Here is a 17,623-nt window from a genome sequence, read left to right on the forward strand (position 1 = left end):
AGACCACTAGAGCATTCCCGTCAAAGAAAGTGCTTACATTTTCATAGCGTCCAGATAAAATTTTATTCATCAACTGTGAAAGAGGTGCATTGATAAATGGTACTTACAGTAAAACATCTAAACGAACATAAAGCTGGAAAAACAAAAATAATCTTACCAAGGTACAAGCCAGTGACAGGACTATGTGGTTTTCCAATTACGTGGCCAATGCATTCATTCATTAATGCCTGCAAACTCTAAAGAACAAAGCAGAAAAGCTAGTCATAACAGCATATTGAAATATAATAAATAACTCGTTAGAACGGAAATGTAGGACATGTCAGGAAGGGGGATATGGATTTGCTTATGTACCACCAACTATTGGGAAATGTGAACCTTGATCAGACTTATTTTGGTTGTCATGTCATTCGGGCATACCTCCCGTGAGCCTTTTCATCTGTTGTCTGGTCTGGAAATAGTTAGGGCTACACTATGTGCATTAAGTCACAGGAGTATCATCTCTTTTAGTCCAAACAAAACTGGAGCAAAGGAAATAGGGCTGCACAGGTGAAGTGGAGCACTGCGGGCTGTCAAGTATCCCTTTATCCCTCTATCATTTTCTACCTCTTGGCTACCAGTGGGTTTTAACCCAGGAAACCCCTTTAAAAAGGATCTGGTCTTTGCATCGGACGGTACTGAGGCCAAGTAGTATAGCGGCTATTTAATTTACCCTAAATACTAATAAGGCTTTCTACAGTCAGGTGGGTGATCCTGGACAGTAGTACTTCCCATCTGATAGTAGAGAGACAAAAATAACTACTGTACAATGATTTCTTGGGAACGCCTTTATCACAGCAAGCCTATTTAAAAATACAGTACGGCTTGTGAAAGTAATGAATGGTCCCCTTTAATAAAATCTCATTCAGCTAGGCCTTTTCTATGTTTTACCCAAATTACCCTACAACACCAAAACTGCCGTATTCAAAGAGAAAAAAATATATATAAAAGAAGGGCAAGTGGAATTTCCAGATGGATTTTAAATAGCAGAAAAAGATAATATTTTACAATTGATAAAGGAAACTTTTAAAAAAGTATTTTCTTACTTGTAAATACACTGCTTCATTTTCATTCAGATTTTTCTATTTACCGTATTTTTCAGACTATAAGATGCACTTCAGATTTGGTCTTCCAAAAAAGGAAAATATATTTTATACCACTTAAAATATCCCTGTTGGTCTCACAAAAGCACAGAACACACAATTCTACATCCATACATTTACACACATACATTCATTCACACACGAACAGAAATAGAAACACACTGGCCACTGCTATACACACACATACACACATTGACTGGGCACTGGTATGCACAGAAACACACACACACACACACAACTCTGCTATACACACACACACAAAGAACACACTGGGTACTGCTGTATACAGAAAAACACACACTGGGCACTACTACACATAGAAACACACACAGTTGTGCTATAAACTCTCAAAAGCAACACAATGGGCACTGCTATACACATAAACACACACACAGCTCTGCTCTACACATACATGGAACACATTGGGCACTACTATGTACATAAACACACACACGGATCTGCTATACACACTCTGGACACTACTATAGACAGACAGACAGACACACACAAGGAACACACTGGGCACTACTATTCACAGAAACATACCCCCACACACAAAAGGAACACACTGAGCATTGCTTTACACGAAAACACACACACAAACACACACAGCTCTGCTATACACATACATGGAATACACTGGCAGCGCTCGATCCTCCTGACCTTCAGACTATAAGACGCAGGCACTTTTTAGGAAGATCTTATGGTCCAAAAAATACGGTAATTTTTTTTAGAAACTACATTTGGTAGAAAAAATAAAAAGGTGACCATACATGTAAAAAAAAGTTGTTGCTCCAAAAGAATTGTTCTACAGCGAATAAAATGAAGACCAAACAGAACTTCCTTTGTTACACCATAAAAAAAAATTCCTAAACCAAGAAAATATATATATATATACCAGAAAGTCATCATCAGGAAGAGCTGAAATAAATGCTGGTTCAATAGCTTGGAGATAATCAAACCCTTGGGTCGCCCACCTATAAAAGAAAAAATCTTCATGAATTAGTTACTTTCTTCAAGTCACATTTATGTAAAGCATATTGAAGAGTTTAATACATCTCGTATAAATAGTACAGTGTGAGAACATGAAGAAAACACCATTTCTGACCATTCTAAGACTTATATTCAGCAGTTCCCCCTTCCCAGGCTTCTTCTCGGCAGAAGAGCCATACCAACTAACACTACCATAAAACCATACCATAAAACACTAGTTTTAATTGCAACTTTTAACCTCTATAATAAAAAAAAAAGAATGTAACAAGGGCAGTACACGAGTTTTTTTTTTTTTTTAAATAAAAACACCGCTTTCATTGAAGACGAAAAAAGATCTTACAGGTCATTTAGACATCTTAGTCAAGGACATGATCAACAACTTGTTAGTTCACATTGTGCTGCCTATACAGGCAGTCCCCGGATTACATACAAGATAGGGTCTGGAGGTTTGTTCTTAAGTTGAATTTGTATGTAAGTCGAAACTGTATATTTTATAATGGAAGTTCTAGACAATTTTTTTTCTTTTGCCCCAGTGACAATTGGAGTTTCAAAATTTTTGGTGTAATTGGACCAAGAATTATCAATAAAGCTTCATCTTATCTTATCTCATCTTCATCTTACAGCTGATCATTGCAGTCTGGGACTATAGTAAAGCATCCAGAGAGCTTCACCAGAGGTCACATGGGGCAGAGGGGTCCGTCTGTAACTATGGGTTGTCTGTAAGTCGGGTGTCCTTAAGTAGGGGACCGCCTGTATAGGTTTTGGGGCATATTCAATCAATAAAAACCTTTATCCAAAATTGACTCTCTTTGAAACCCGTCACTATGCACAGCTCCTTTTCTACTTCAATAAAGATGGTCCTGATTGAAATGTCCATCAGATCCTCAGTAATAACCTACAACTACTGATTAGAACTATACTAACAGCACCCCCAGGTACGGTATGAAATATACTATTTGGTCTTCCCTCTTATGTTAAAACTCCAGTATTATAGAAAGTGCCAGCAAATTATATACAAATCAACTGCAAAGAGTAACTTCTGGCCCTGTAGAAGTCACGCAGTGAGACTATATTGGGCACCTAGCACCATATTTCAAAGTGCATCAGACTTATGGATCTGTGAGCTACAGAATTGGAATTGGATTTTTATCTGCAGCTTGCATACACAAACTATGGGGGATATTTAACATTGGGCAAGATTTTGCACAGTTGTCTATGTGTTAAACTGGCAGGTTTCCAACAGTCGGATTTATAGTCCGGTGTATGTGCAGTGTTAAATGCCTTCAGCTGTGTGTGCTCTATGTGAATAGACTGCACCAGTCGCACGTATGTTTAACATCTGCTCGATTTCTGCCTTTTAGCAATGTTTTTGCACAGGAAATTCTCAGATACCTCAAACATGAAATTAAGCAAAAACTTCCCCCAGTAGTAATGATCCCACATACACCATTTATGTGGTGTAGTTTTGCGTTATTTTAAAAATTTTCAGTTGATGTGGTATTGCACACTCTATGGTGTATTTTTTCTGCCATTGCGTCTTGCTAAAAAAAAAAAAAAAAAAAAAAAAAAAAACGATGTTTGCGCAAAAATTTGCAACAATTATACGCCAAGAAGCTGCATAGGACTAATGATAAATCTCTCTATGGTTCTTTAGAGCCCAAGATAGCGACATCTAAAGCGACGCTCCCCGAATTACTATTTGAATGGCTTTAGAGGAGATTTGTAAAGGAAAAGGGATGATTTTTCCTCAAAATTACATTTTTCCTTTTCATTTAAAAACACTTTATATTTAGGACCATTTGCTATAGGTACATGGGTGTGTTAATAAATAAAGTATAGAGAGGAATTTGCTTGGTGTACAGTTTTTCTCTCATTGGGGGATTTAATAAAGTGTAGGCAAGTAGACCATTCCAGAACCAGACACCACAGGCGTGTTCTGCCCCAGATAAATCACGCTGGAAGATTTATGAGGAGTAGCTTATGACTGTTGAGTCTACATTATACCAGCTATTTGTTGGTCTAGTTTATGACTGAATTTTCTGGAGCCTAGCCTATGTTTTACGAGGCCATGCACCTATTAAGAAAAGAAACCTGCCTAAAAATGGTCCAAAACCCTCAATAAATGTGGCACACAGCATCTCAGGTGGAAATTACTCCAGAATTCAGGTGGAGATAAATATCCTCCATTGTTTCTGTTAATGATATGAGCCCTGTGTACAGTGGTACAACACATGTGTCCCTTCCCCTGCTGTTTATCAAATTCCAAACATATATTACCTTGGTCTGGTGCCTCGTCCACTTTCACATTTTGTGAGTACATAGTTCATCCACTTTCTGGCAAAGCTGATATATTTGTCACCAATTATCTGTCTGAATTTCCCAGACATCAGACGAACAACTTCTTTGTGGTACTTGAAAGAAAAGATATTTTTGAAGATACGAATGACTTGATGGAAAAAAAATATATTATAATCACAAAATGACTTAGTATTGAGAATCACAATGCCCAAAAAATTAAGCTAAATAAATTTAATCATCAGTGCCATATAAATATTTTTACATTGAGTCAAAATTTAAGGATAATTTTTTAACGTCATTGAGACACTAACATCGAAACATTTGGGAGTCTATTCCTTAGCATTTGTTATGTTACAAGGCTTCTTAAAACATTTCCCAACAGACATTTAAGTATCCAAATATTTTTTTCTTCATAGCGTTAACATGCTGTCTCTTAAAACGGAAGCTGCTTAAAGCCTTCTTCCTGTTACTAAAGGTATACAAACCCCTTTAAGGAAAACTAAACAAAAATGCTATTTAGAGGGGCAGAATTTCAGCTTACAGATTTCTGACATTATATATTGTCCTTTAACACCTGATCCTAGAGGAGCCACACCCCAATCACTACATGTCCACCTCCTGCGGCAGAGAGTTCCATAGTCTCACTGCTCTTACAGTAAAAAGCCTTTGTCTATGGTGATGGTAAAATCGCCTCTCCTCTAGGCGCAGAGGATGCCCCCTTGTCCTGGTCACAGGCCTAGGTATAAAAAGATCTTTGGAGAGATCCTTGTACTGCCCGTTCAGGTATTTGTACATTGTAATGAGGTCTCCCCTCAGTCGTCTTTTTTCTAAACTGAATAATCCCAAATTTTGTAATCTGTCATTGTATTCTAATCCCCCCATTCCCCTAATAATCTTGGTTGCTCTCCTCTGCACCCGTTCCAGTTCTACTATGTCCTTTTTATACACCAGTGCCCAAAACTGTACACAATATTCCATGTGTGGTCTGACCGGGGATTTGCATAAGGGCTTTGTATATACTTAAGCAGCAGCTGCCTGGCTTTGGTCACCGCCAAGGCTTTTTCAGCTCCAGCTTTACCAAGTAATTCAGTGTAGGAAAAAAGTACAAAAAAATGTGTAAAACATCACATATTTGATGTACTGGCAGTAGGTATGTAATACTTTTATTGGCACTGAAGAATTAGAATATAAGCAGCATATCTAATACAACCCCACCACATATGGTAAAATGTAAGGTTTACAGAACTTTTGTTCTGCTAAATACATAAAAATATTATCGTACAGACATAGGAATAAAGGAATATAAATAAAACGCATCATAGGGTCTGTGATGCAATCAGTATATTATAAGAATTTGTAAAACTCCTCTTACAGAGCAGCAAGAGGTCTGATCAGGCACGCATCTTTTATCGATTGGTGAGTAGGAGGTAGTCCTTAAGAAAAAAGCTTCTAGCCAATATGGACGCATTAAAGAAATAGATTACCTATATACATGCACAATCAAACTGCATTTTAGTGCAATTTGCAGGACTTACCTCAAAACCAAAGTTGTAACCTTGAATCATGGCTTCTCGATAATATTGCTGCAAAGTAGAAGATTCCGATTCATCTACCTCTGCTTCAAATTCAGAAGTGTACAACTGATCCACACGATCTATGGCGCTGTTGATCTTACTGCAGAGGTCTAAAGCGTCGCTCTATTGCAGAAAAACAAAATAAATGTTTGGAATCCACGGAGATGGCCAGAATCAACATGCATCTTTCTAATAATGTAAGAATGGTTAGTTTTAAAGGGAACCTGTCACCAGGGACATCATTTTCACTAAAGACAGGTTGCAGAAGGGCAAATCTGCCTTTTTGCCTTTTCTAAGCCTTTGCATTACAATATAATGTGTTATAACTTACTCTTGTACCCTGACAAAATCCTGGGGTAGTCACAGGGGCTGGGCTTTGGTTTGGATGCATTTCAAAAAACAACATGTGGCTTGTCTGTGTTACTCGCTCCTCAGAGCTTGGCCCCCACCTTTGTGCTCCTGTACTGCTCCACCTCCTGCTCCTTCTCAGAGGTCACAGCCTGGTCAGCCTGACATCAGTGGGGGAGGGACAAGCTGTACATGAGCACAAAGATGGAGGCAGCCTGCAGCTCAGACAAGTCACATGTTGTTTTTTGGAATGCATCCAAACCAAAGTCCGGCCCTTTGACTACCCCAGGATTTTATCAGGATGCAAGAGTAAGTTATAACACAGAATTATATTGTAATGCAAATGCTTAGAAAAGGCAGAGAGGCATTTTTGCAGTGCAGGTGTCATGGGCTTTTACAATCTGTCTTTAGTGAAAATGATGACAGGTTCCCTTTAAATGTAGGCAACTTGATTATGGAGTAAGAGGAATGATACCACCCTCTTGCACTTCTGAAGTACCACAGAGGAGGTGAACACACAGATGAGTAGGGTACCAAAATAAGTTAATATATCTTTTTTTTATCTTTATGCAAATGAGCTCATCTGTGCACCAAGCGTGGAGCTACGACTGCTAGCGCATTCGTCTTCTTTGTATGCCACCTGCTGCTACAGAATGAATGAATGTCATTATAAAATACCTTAAGTTGATGCAAAGCTTCTGCGATGACCGGATGACTGGATGTCTGCTCAAGTTTCAGAGACAAGATGTCCTCGGCAGCGTGTTGAAAATTTTTTCTATTGCGCAACAAATGTGCAGACTGCATTACTACAAGTAGTAGATTGTCAACCTAATGGGTAAATCAAATATTACATTATATTAACTATTATATTAACTACCATGTCTATATCGGAGAGAAAGAAAATAAAGAAAGTGAAAGAGATAATTGACCAGTGTTTTAGAAGACAAGTACCACTATAGTCTGAATAATTTAGGTGAAATATTTGTGCACGTAGCGGACATTTACCTCCATACATCTCAGAGTGTCAGCTGTTTCCACAGGGGGCACGATTTTCAAAGTCTGCCCCTCCCAACTTCCCCAAACATCTCCGATTTGCTGGTCCACCTCAGAATGTTTGGTCATAAGCAAAAAAGCATCATAGGCCGCATCTTCGTAGTCTTTAGAACAGTCCACACCAGCCACAGCATTCAGCAATTGCAAAATAACTGTCCTTCCTTTAGAAAAATTATCTGGCACAAACACATGCAGATTTTCTAGGGTGGGAACTAACACCTATAAGATGATGAGAAAGATAAATCCACTGTTAGTCTACAACACATATAGTCTACCCCCAATCCACAATTAAAGAGTCCTTTAAGATGGGCAGATTCTCTTAAAGTCAATGGAAGTCGAAGCCATGTGAACCTCGCTGTTGGTCTGACATTTGTTACCTATTCTGTAGAGAGGAAAGAAACGTCCTTTATGGGACATTCCATTTAACTTGTCATTATTCTTTATTCCTTCTTCCTTTTCGGTTTGCATGCAACAATTTATAAAATAAAGCCTCCAATTTTTCAAGAAAACACAATCCCATTTTACACCTGTGTTTGCGTGATGCAACCAGCTGAAAACAAATTTAGGCAAAGTAAAGCTCACTTTTGGGGTGCAGCCACATGTGTAATTTGCATTGCGTGTGGCTGCACCCAGAGCATACCATAAAAAGTTTGCGTGTAACTACTTTCATGCTAACACCCTTGTAACTATCTACCAATTTCAGCATAAACCAATACACATACATTCACTGCCCCATGTTCCACTCCATAACGGTTCCTCCTCTGGTGGGATTTTTAAGAATAAAGAGGCATTGGAATAGTTTCCGATTAATACTTTTTTTTTAACATCTCCAAATCGTACTGGGGAAAATCATCCAAAGTTAAGTGATATTTTATTACAACACTTACCTTTGAAAAATTCTTGCTTTTTAAGTAAGTTAAGAAATCTTGCACAGATGAAGAAAAAGTAAACTCTGCCGCAATCTCCAAATCCTGAACAAACAAAAGCAATTTAAAAATCATTTCTAGGGAAAATCGAGATACAATGATTGAAAATAAGATGATTGATATTAAAAGATAAGAATCCTTCATGTTGCTTCAGGCTTGTGGTTCTGTGAGCTAGAGATATTTCTTTAACTACCTGTAATTCTGGTCACAGAACCACAAGCCTGATTTCAGTTAATAATTTGGAAATATGATTTCTCTTCTGCCCAGCAAGATATTTGCAGGTTCCTCAGCATATTCTTCTCAGAGAACATTAAAAGTGATCATGATTAACATATTTCAAGCAACTCGGGTACCTTTCTCAACATTTTAGCAAAACCAAGAGCTTTGGATGCTCTTTCTCTGGCTTCATGAAATAATTCTTTCAGGGTACGACTGGTTTCAATAACTGATCTCCTGTGGAAGACACAAAAAAGGGAACATTTTTTAGTGTTCCTACTTCAATTCTCTGGTGTAAAAACTGCACTGTGTCTCCCTTGCCTCTTTCTGAAAAGTGAAGAATGTGTAGGGTTTAGCAAAAGGACCAGTAACTGTTACATGTCTCACTAATGTGTTAATAAAGCAGGCATCACACATTGACTGACATATTAAAATCACTATTTCTCTCATTCCTTTTGCCCAAGTTTGCCCCCACCCCTTTCTATATTTCAACCTTGTGAATTGCATTGGGTCCTGCGCAAAGGAGTTTTCGTGGAGGAGGTCTGATGCTCTTCAGTCACTCAGAGAGGCAATTTGTGTCCAGTTTTATTAAATTTTGTATTCGATGTATCCGATTTATGTTCTTCCTCAAGAAAAACATGGCTGATAAAAAAAGTCTCCTGGTTGCATGACATGCATCAAAATTGCTTAAGAAAGCATGAAAGAGAAACCTATAAAATAAACACTAAACTAAGCTTAGCCCTTTCCTTTATTTTCTCATTTAGTTTGAGATTACTTCTTAGCAGCAGTGTAAATCTAACTTCCATGACTCTATACAGTAGGCTACAGTTACTTATAAATATTATTGCCACAAAGATATCTGTAAATAGATTTGTACGTCTTACATTCAGATGTACAAATCACTTGCAAAATGACAGCAGCATACAGCCAGACTTATTATTTATAAAGAAAAATAAGAGTTTTACTATAATGGTAGACCACAATACATTTACAAAAGCTCTTGTGGGATGCATTCTCAGTCTTGGTATAGGGCTTCACAATCCCTGTGTAAACCCATGTTATCTATGTGGTTAACATGTGCCAAGTTTTCCAGTCAATAAATACCCCTTCCTAAGCAATCTAGCATTGGGTTTAAGAGACAGAACATTATCGAATGCGAAAAGAAATATGCATAATTCAAAAAACAACATCTTTTATTACGCAAGCAAAAAGTACAGACTAGACAATTGTTTCCACCGTGCCACACTTACCTTATTTCATCAGAAACACAAGTATCATCAGTGCTGGCCCAGAATTCATCACAGCTGTTCTGTAAGCCGGAGTCCAGGAACTTCCCTGTGGACTTCAGCAGCATTCCTGCTATGTCACTAAAACAACAAGATTCCAGATTAGGATCATCCACCTGCTATAATACCTGCAATATTTTTCTCACATACATTGTCTGGAGTAGAAGCAGGGAAGCACACGGAGTGCAAGCAGAACAGATTGACAAATTGTGTCATTCTACAGTATTACACTAAACTGTCTCCCAGCTTCTAAGCAGATCTCTGCTTTGCCACAGACTACAAATATGTCACATGTGGAATGTCCTCCACTTCTTGCTAACCAAAAGAACATTCGCCAGCCTGTTAAAGAGAAGGAACATGAATGAATAGTGTGGTACCCTCATCTACCTATATAAATGGGGGTGTTACCTTTCATTATAATGCTGCCTGTGATGTCAAGAAGATGAAAACGGTCATGCGATCTCTGAAGATATGCCAGACTATAATTTGGCTCATCATATAATGATTTTTTTTTTTTTTTACTGATTTAATAGCACTCAAACTAACTAACACAGTTACAATAAAAAAAGGTTTTCTTTTTTTTTTTAAATAAAAAAAGATAAAATATTGATTTAAATATTTAAATTTTTATTCTTCTATGGTGTTAACGGTATCCTAGAAATTCTGTTATATATAGGCAGCCCCCGGGTTACATGCAAGATAGGTTCCTTGGGTTTGTACTTAAGTTGAATTTGTATGTTAGTTGGAACTGTATATTTTATAATTGTAGATCCAGACAACATTTTTATGTTCTAAATTTTTTGCTGTAATGGGACCAAGGATTATCAATAAAAATTCATTACAGACACCTTGCAGGTGACCATTGCAGCCTGGGACTAAAGAAAATTATCCAGAGAGCTTCAAAGGTCACCGTGGGGGAAGAGGTCCTTCTGTAACTAGGGGTCGTCTGTAAGTTGAGCGTTTTAAGTAGGGGACCACCTGTATTAGACCAGGCACTTTAGGTCATGTGAATAGCCAATATATTTATGTTATATGTATTATTGGAAAAGAGGTGCGATTTGAATATATATAGATATTTTTTTTTTTTTTTAAATGATAATTTAAAAAGGTGAATGACATGCAGCTACTCGAGCCAAGAAGCCATAAACCATAGTGACACTCCTACCAGAATAGCTTTCCAGCCTGAGCTTCTCCTCCTCGTATGTAGGGAGTAATCTCTTTGGTGAAATTCCATTCTTCTTCAAGAAGGTTTTTCAGGCTATGCGATGCCTGAGGTAACTGCTGCAACATCTGTATCCAGCTCCTCATGTAATCAAAGTACACCTAGGATTGTAGTAAAATAGTACAAACAATTCTCAAAGTGTTTTACAGATAGCATAGTCGCAGGGCTGGCTTTACAAGAAAAAGGGGCACATGTATCTTAGTTTTTTGGCTGCCACTTTTTCAGGTTTCCTGGAGATGGCCTACCTAATCATTACAATGTATGTTAAGTTTTCCCCTTTGTGATACATGTGATGAGTTGCCTATTTTGTCTCACTTTTGCAACTTTTTGTGATGTGCAACTTTTGAGTCCTAAATAGTAGTTCCCAAAGGTAAGTCTGGGTCTAGCATGCTCTATTTTGGGACTTATTAGGTGCAAGAATGGGACAATTTCAGAGCCCAAAAGCCTCAAGCTGAACAAAAATTTGAGCTACAAAGATAAATCCAGCGGACTGCATTAAATCCTTGAGGCAGCTAACTTTGGTACGCTGCTTGATTCTGCACCTAAAGTCTTACAAAAAAAAAAAAAAAAAAAAAAAAAGAAAGCAATAGGAGTGATACATGCCCCCAAAGCCTACCACCGGGATGAAGGATTGTGCTGGTGTGTCCCTCATCTGGCAGGATCAGCTCTTATTTTTAGTTTCTTATGCATTTTTTTTTTTTTTACAAAAAAAGAGGGCTTTAAAAATTATGCAGAATGGAAAGCTTTGAAACCGTAGCCCCTAAGGTATATTTGCATAATTTTTAAAGCCTTTTTTTTCTTCTGTAAAAACAAAAGGTACATGAACCTATAAGAAGAGCGGATCCTGCCAGAGGGGACACACACCTGCATGTAAGTGTGCTTGGTTTACAAACATTGATCCTGCTGATAGATTTCCTTTAAACCCATTTTTGTTTATGGGTTTCTGTTTTTCACTCCTCACCAAAAGCCATTGATATTTTATTTTTGTTTGTTATCAGTGGGACAAAGTTGCACATCCAAGTGTAAGTATTTAATAATATTTTGGAAGGAATTTAATATTCCATGCACTGTGCTAGGAAGTTATAAAAAAATGCAAATACAATACCAATGCAATCCCATTGACATAAAGTGCAGTTGCACCATTTTTTTAGGGGTTATGTATTTACAACTTTCACCATAATGTCTAAATCCTCCTTTTTATTCTTTGAGAAGGTCATCATGGAGATACTAAATTTATATAGCTTTTATTAAATGTTTCTATTAAAAAAAATCTTAATATTGCCATACATTTTGATTACTACTATTTTATGTTTGGAGAAATGGCAAAAGAGTGGCCATTCAGATATTTGGACATGTGCTCACCACAGGAAAAAAATTGTTTTGGGGGATGCAGCGATACCGAACATTATTATTGTGTTTATTTTTATTTGCAATCTATGGAAAGGGGATGAGTTAAACATTTCTGTTTTGAAATTTTTTTCTACACTTTTTATCTTATTTCAATTACAATTTTTTAAAACCCCTAGGGGTCTGTTTAATTATTCCATATACGGCAATAAAACAGTATTTTTATCTTATACGTATAAGACCCATTTTGTGGTGTTTATTAAAAAAAAAAAAACAAAACAAAGAAAAAACAATACAGCAGCAATAAGCATTTACATGTTTCAGTGTGTGCATCTGTAGCCTTGTTTACTTATGCAACTTTAATTAGAAAAATGCATGCATTTTCTAAAAGACAAATGTAGTTTTTCAGATGCGGTTTTCAACTATATTTATAATACACCAGAAAAAAATAAAAAATGACAGTTGTCACCTATAGCAACCGATATATATAGATAATTAAAATGGTTTTCCCATAAAGAACATACATTTATTACCTATTCTGTGAACAGGGTATCATTGTGGGGGTTCCGACTGCTTGGACTTTTGGCAGAACAAGGGCACAGAAGCCTGCTTTAGCTGCCCTTTGATGCCAACTTTCAGCACTCATGCGCACTCACAATGCAATGCGAGGCACAGAACTCATCCTGAGGTCCATAGGCACAGTGTAAGCCGTTGCCTGAAGTTGACATCACAGGGAAATTAAAGGGTACTTTTGGTGCTCCTTTCTGTAGGTTGTGGAGCTTACTGACAGTCAAGACCCCGTGATCATACATTTTACTCTGATCCTGTGGAAAGAGGATAAAAGTTCTTTATGGGAAAAACCCTTTAAGGTAGACACACATTTCTTTTGGATCTGGATGCAATGGATACTTCAGTCAGTCATTTATTCTGTTTAGTAGAAGTAAACATGTCTAAAACCACATAAATGTAAGCCTGGCCTGTAATAGCTTTATTTCCCACACACTGAGGCCAACTTGCATCTGCTGAGCATTGCACATTCTTTGCCTGAGGTCATAAGTAGTCTTCTTCATAAATTAAAACTTAGGACAAACTGTAGGTTATTCAAGGACCTTGTCCACGAAAAATACTGGACAGGAGCCATGGCTGTTTTAACACACACCACTTCATTGATAGATCGGATGGATTACATTATATTGGTAAAAACAATATAAATTTTTTAAAAATTACATTCGGAGAGTGTAAATTTCCCATTAAATTCTTCTCACAAGAAAAGTTACAACAATGCGACCTTTGGCTGTAGTGTCAAAATTTGTGTCGTGACCAAAATCAATGTGCATCCCCAGCACTGTTTCGGAGGACAGGATACACTTGACTTAACGTCATATTAAAAAGAGGGCTGAATGAGTGGAATTCTAGCGCTTCACAAGACCCATCGCTTTTCAGACAAAGTACTAAAACAATGGTTCTTAACCAGGGTTCTATCAAACCCTAGGGGTTCGATGAGTCCGTTTCAGGAGTTCGGCGGAGCCTCCGCCACAGAGGTCAGGACACAAACATATTTGATTAATCATAAAAAAGGGTTTGGTTAAAAACCACTGGTGTAAAATAATTGATGCTTTATATGACATGTACAGTTTTTCTTTTTGACCTATGCTCCAGAATTATGTCACTTTGGATTTTGATACAGAAAATGTGTCTCCCATTAAAAAACGCAACATGACTGGACCAAGATCTATGAATGGGAACTCCAAAGAGGTGAGCAGGAGCCTGGATGGAGGAGCAGCTGTGGATATTGTGTTCTTGGACTTTGCAAAGGCATTTGACATTGTCCCTCATAGACGCCTGATGGGTAAAATTAGGGCTATTGGTTTGGCAGAAATCATTTGCAATTGGATTGAAAACTGCCTGAAGGATCGTATCCAGAGAGTTGTGGTCAATGATTCCTACTCGGAATGGTCACCAGTTATGAGTGGTGTACCTCAGGGCTCTGTGCTTGGCCCACTACTATTTAATATATTTATTAATGATATAGAGGTAGGAATTCATAGCACTGTGTCTATTTTTGCAGATGACACCAACCTGTGTAGTGTAATACAGTCTATGGAGGATGTTCATAGGCTGCAGGGTGACTTGGACAAACTGAATGTTTGGTCATCCACTTGGCAAATGAGGTTTAATGTGGATAAATGTAATGTTATGCACCTGGGGGCCAATAATCCAAAGGCAGAATATGTCCTTGGGGGAGTAAATCTGGGAGAGTCCCTTGTTGAGAAGGACCTGGGGGTACTAGTAGATCATAAATTGAATAACAACATGCAATGTCAATCAGCTGCCTCTAAAGCTAGTAGGATCATGTCATGTATCAAAAGTGGAATGGACTCTCGTGATAGGGATGTAATATTACCACTATACAAGGCACTGGTTCGGCCACACCTGGAATATGCTGTCCAGTTCTGGGCACCCGTCCATAAAAAGGATGCCCTGGAGCTGGAGAGGGTTCAACGTAAAGCCACAAAACTGATATGGAGGGTCTTAGTTATGAGGAAAGATTAAAACAACTAGATTTATTTAGTCTGGAAAAGAGACGACTACGAGGGGACATGATTAATTTATATAAATATATGAATGGTCCATACAAAAAATATGGTGGTAAGTTGTTCCAGGTAAAATAAAATCAAAAGACGAGGGGGCACTGTCTCCGTTTGGAGAAATCAAGGTTTAATCACCAGAGGCGACAGGGCTTTTTTTACTATGAGAACTGTCAATCTGTGGAATAGCCTGCCTCAGGCGCTGGTCACAGCAGGGACAGCGGAGAACTTCAAGAAGGGTCTAGATGCCTTTTTACACCTAAATAACATTGATTGTTATGCTATATAGGATTGTTTCCCCTAAATCCCTTCCTCATCCAATCCCTACCCTTCCTTGGTTGAACTTGATGGACAAGTGTCTTTTTTCAACCGTATTAACTATGAAACTATGAAATAGGCTTAAACATTTGGATAAACAATGCACAGAAAAATCCTGTGGACTTTTTCCTCTTCGTTTGAACATATCAACACCTATAATGTAGACAAAATGTCTATTAGATAGGATTTATATGAAGTGTCTGAGCACAAAACTGTTCTAGTTGCTCATGGCAACCAATCAGCTTTCATTTTCCGGCAGCAGTTTTTCAATTAAAGCTGAGCTCTGATTGGTTGCCATGAGCAATTAGAACTCTAAGACACTTGTGATAAATCTCCCTCAGTGTGTATATGTATATTATATTCTCACCTTTCTTTCTCAAACAATAACTGAAAGTGTAGCCAGGCCATTGATCTAATGACCTAAGTGAAGAGATGCTTACCATTAACATTTTGTGCAGGTCTTCCTCAAAAGCATCAATATTACAGTCTGGCTTGTGAAAATCATCGAGTACTTCTCGTAGCATGAACTGATAGTACTGCTTCATGAGCAGACCGCCTTTCAGCACTTCTTTGCACTCTCTCACTAACTGCAAAGGAAATAGATGACTGCATTACTTTCTGTTGTTGCACAAGTTACATGGGTGAAGTCTATCTAACCAACACCAAAAAAAACATATAGGGGCACAATTACCAACAATGTGCAGTTTGCCTGTGTAGTGCAGGGTGTGCCAGATTAAGGATTTCTGGCACACATTCTTCATGAATCTTGTGCTCCCTGCACTGCTACGACATAAGGCACCACTTTTTCTTTTGGGGCGTGCAACACAATTCTGTAGGACTTTGCATGTTAAATTTGTCCCAAGGTCCGACTGTGCACCAGAACGCCCCTTATTTGTGTTGCATGATGCCTAGTGTGCCTGTGGCGCAAACACTTCTTAAATACCTGTGTAAGCAGTTTACACTAAAAAGAACATGCAAAGTACGACAGAAACCGGAGCAAATGTGCCCCATAGTGCACAACTACAAGGGGAGCCACATCATATTTTCCACATCCAGAATTAAAAACAAAACAAAGGGAATATCGGTCACTCTCAAAATATAACAACAAGCATAGAAGGAGGGCAGAGGACAAATCTCTTCAATCGCTTTAAGGAATATTTTTCAGACAAAGAGTAAGGTATTCAGACTGCTGCTGCACATCCACATAACTTTTTTATAATTAGAAAAAAAAAAAGCAAAGGTGACCATATAGCTCCAAATTCATTCGTTTGAATTTTACTTTCATTTGTAATAAATTGGATAATTTACTTCTTGTAAATGATTAAACCTATTTGCATCTTTTGGTGCAAATAGAGGACAAAGAGACACAAACTGAGGGTTTGATATTTTTTCTATGGCAAAAAGGCATTGATAAAATGCCCCAAAATTGCTTTATTAAATGAATTTCAACAATGCTCAAATACAAAGAAACTATTATTTCTTGTATTCAATACCAACCTGTTTAATGCTGAGAAGTGACGGTTCCCCAGCTGGTCTTTGCTCTAATCTCAATTTGAGACATTCATGAATTACATTTAAAAGTACACGACAAAGGACTAGGAAGGCTGGCTCAAATGATGGCAAGTCCATGGCACTCAGCTCTTCTATGGAAATAGGGTCGCTAGATGGTTCCCAGTTGTGGGTGGAATTAGAAGACTGCTTCAACAGGTCCGGTAAATAATCAGAACATAACATGAGGTCTGGGAATTCTGAAGACTGTTCTCATAAAAACACAAAACACAACATCAATGTAAAGACTGTTTAGGTCAGATATGATGTGTAACTATCGAGTCATTAAGCCACATTATTTAAACATCCAGATTTTGACAAACAGCAGTGAAAAGAAAGACTCCAGCACAACAGGCAGAAAATGTACCAGGGCATAATTTAGGAAAACCTCAAAGATTTGTGTTTATGACATTACAGAAGTGTTTATCTGCTACAAAAAGTACAGTCTGTAACATTCTAGTGGAACACAATATTGCTCCTATTACCCATACTTTACTTCTGAGAGCAATTTCTGAAACAGTTCCCTGAAAGTAAATACTGATAAAAGTTACATATTAAGATAAAGCAAAAACAAATCTACTGATTTGTATCTGTTCTATCTATCATCTACGCGTGGCAACAGATGTTAAAGGGAACCCATCACATTTGGCAGAGCAGACTGTACAAGGCAGTTTTATAGTTTTTTGGAAGGAGAAGTGCAGCTAGCTATTCATTCATTTATTTGTTAATATTGTGGCTCATTTTATGCTGAGAAATTAAAAAGGGGA

General features: G+C 37.8%; 1 protein-coding gene across 5 annotated transcripts in view; it reads right to left on the reverse strand.

Annotated features, from left to right (window-relative positions):
- The window catches only part of MAP3K4 (mitogen-activated protein kinase kinase kinase 4), a 67,709-nt gene that overhangs the window by 21,957 nt on the left and 28,129 nt on the right, over positions 1–17,623 (reverse strand). For all 5 annotated transcript variants that reach the window (XM_072141308.1, XM_072141307.1, XM_072141309.1 and 2 more), the window contains 12 exons: positions 16,806–17,063; positions 15,749–15,895; positions 10,999–11,156; positions 9,798–9,914; positions 8,685–8,784; positions 8,293–8,376; positions 7,358–7,624; positions 7,031–7,180; positions 5,966–6,127; positions 4,410–4,543; positions 2,038–2,116; positions 158–236 (listed from right to left, as the gene is read on the reverse strand). In XM_072141308.1, coding sequence (XP_071997409.1) covers positions 158–236; positions 2,038–2,116; positions 4,410–4,543; positions 5,966–6,127; positions 7,031–7,180; positions 7,358–7,624; positions 8,293–8,376; positions 8,685–8,784; positions 9,798–9,914; positions 10,999–11,156; positions 15,749–15,895; positions 16,806–17,063 — 1,735 coding nt within the window. The remainder of the gene's footprint in view (positions 1–157; positions 237–2,037; positions 2,117–4,409; positions 4,544–5,965; positions 6,128–7,030; positions 7,181–7,357; positions 7,625–8,292; positions 8,377–8,684; positions 8,785–9,797; positions 9,915–10,998; positions 11,157–15,748; positions 15,896–16,805; positions 17,064–17,623) is intronic.

The sequence above is a fragment of the Engystomops pustulosus genome, chromosome 3 (assembly GCF_040894005.1).
Source record: "Engystomops pustulosus chromosome 3, aEngPut4.maternal, whole genome shotgun sequence".
In the NCBI taxonomy this organism is placed as follows: Eukaryota; Metazoa; Chordata; class Amphibia; order Anura; family Leptodactylidae; genus Engystomops; species Engystomops pustulosus.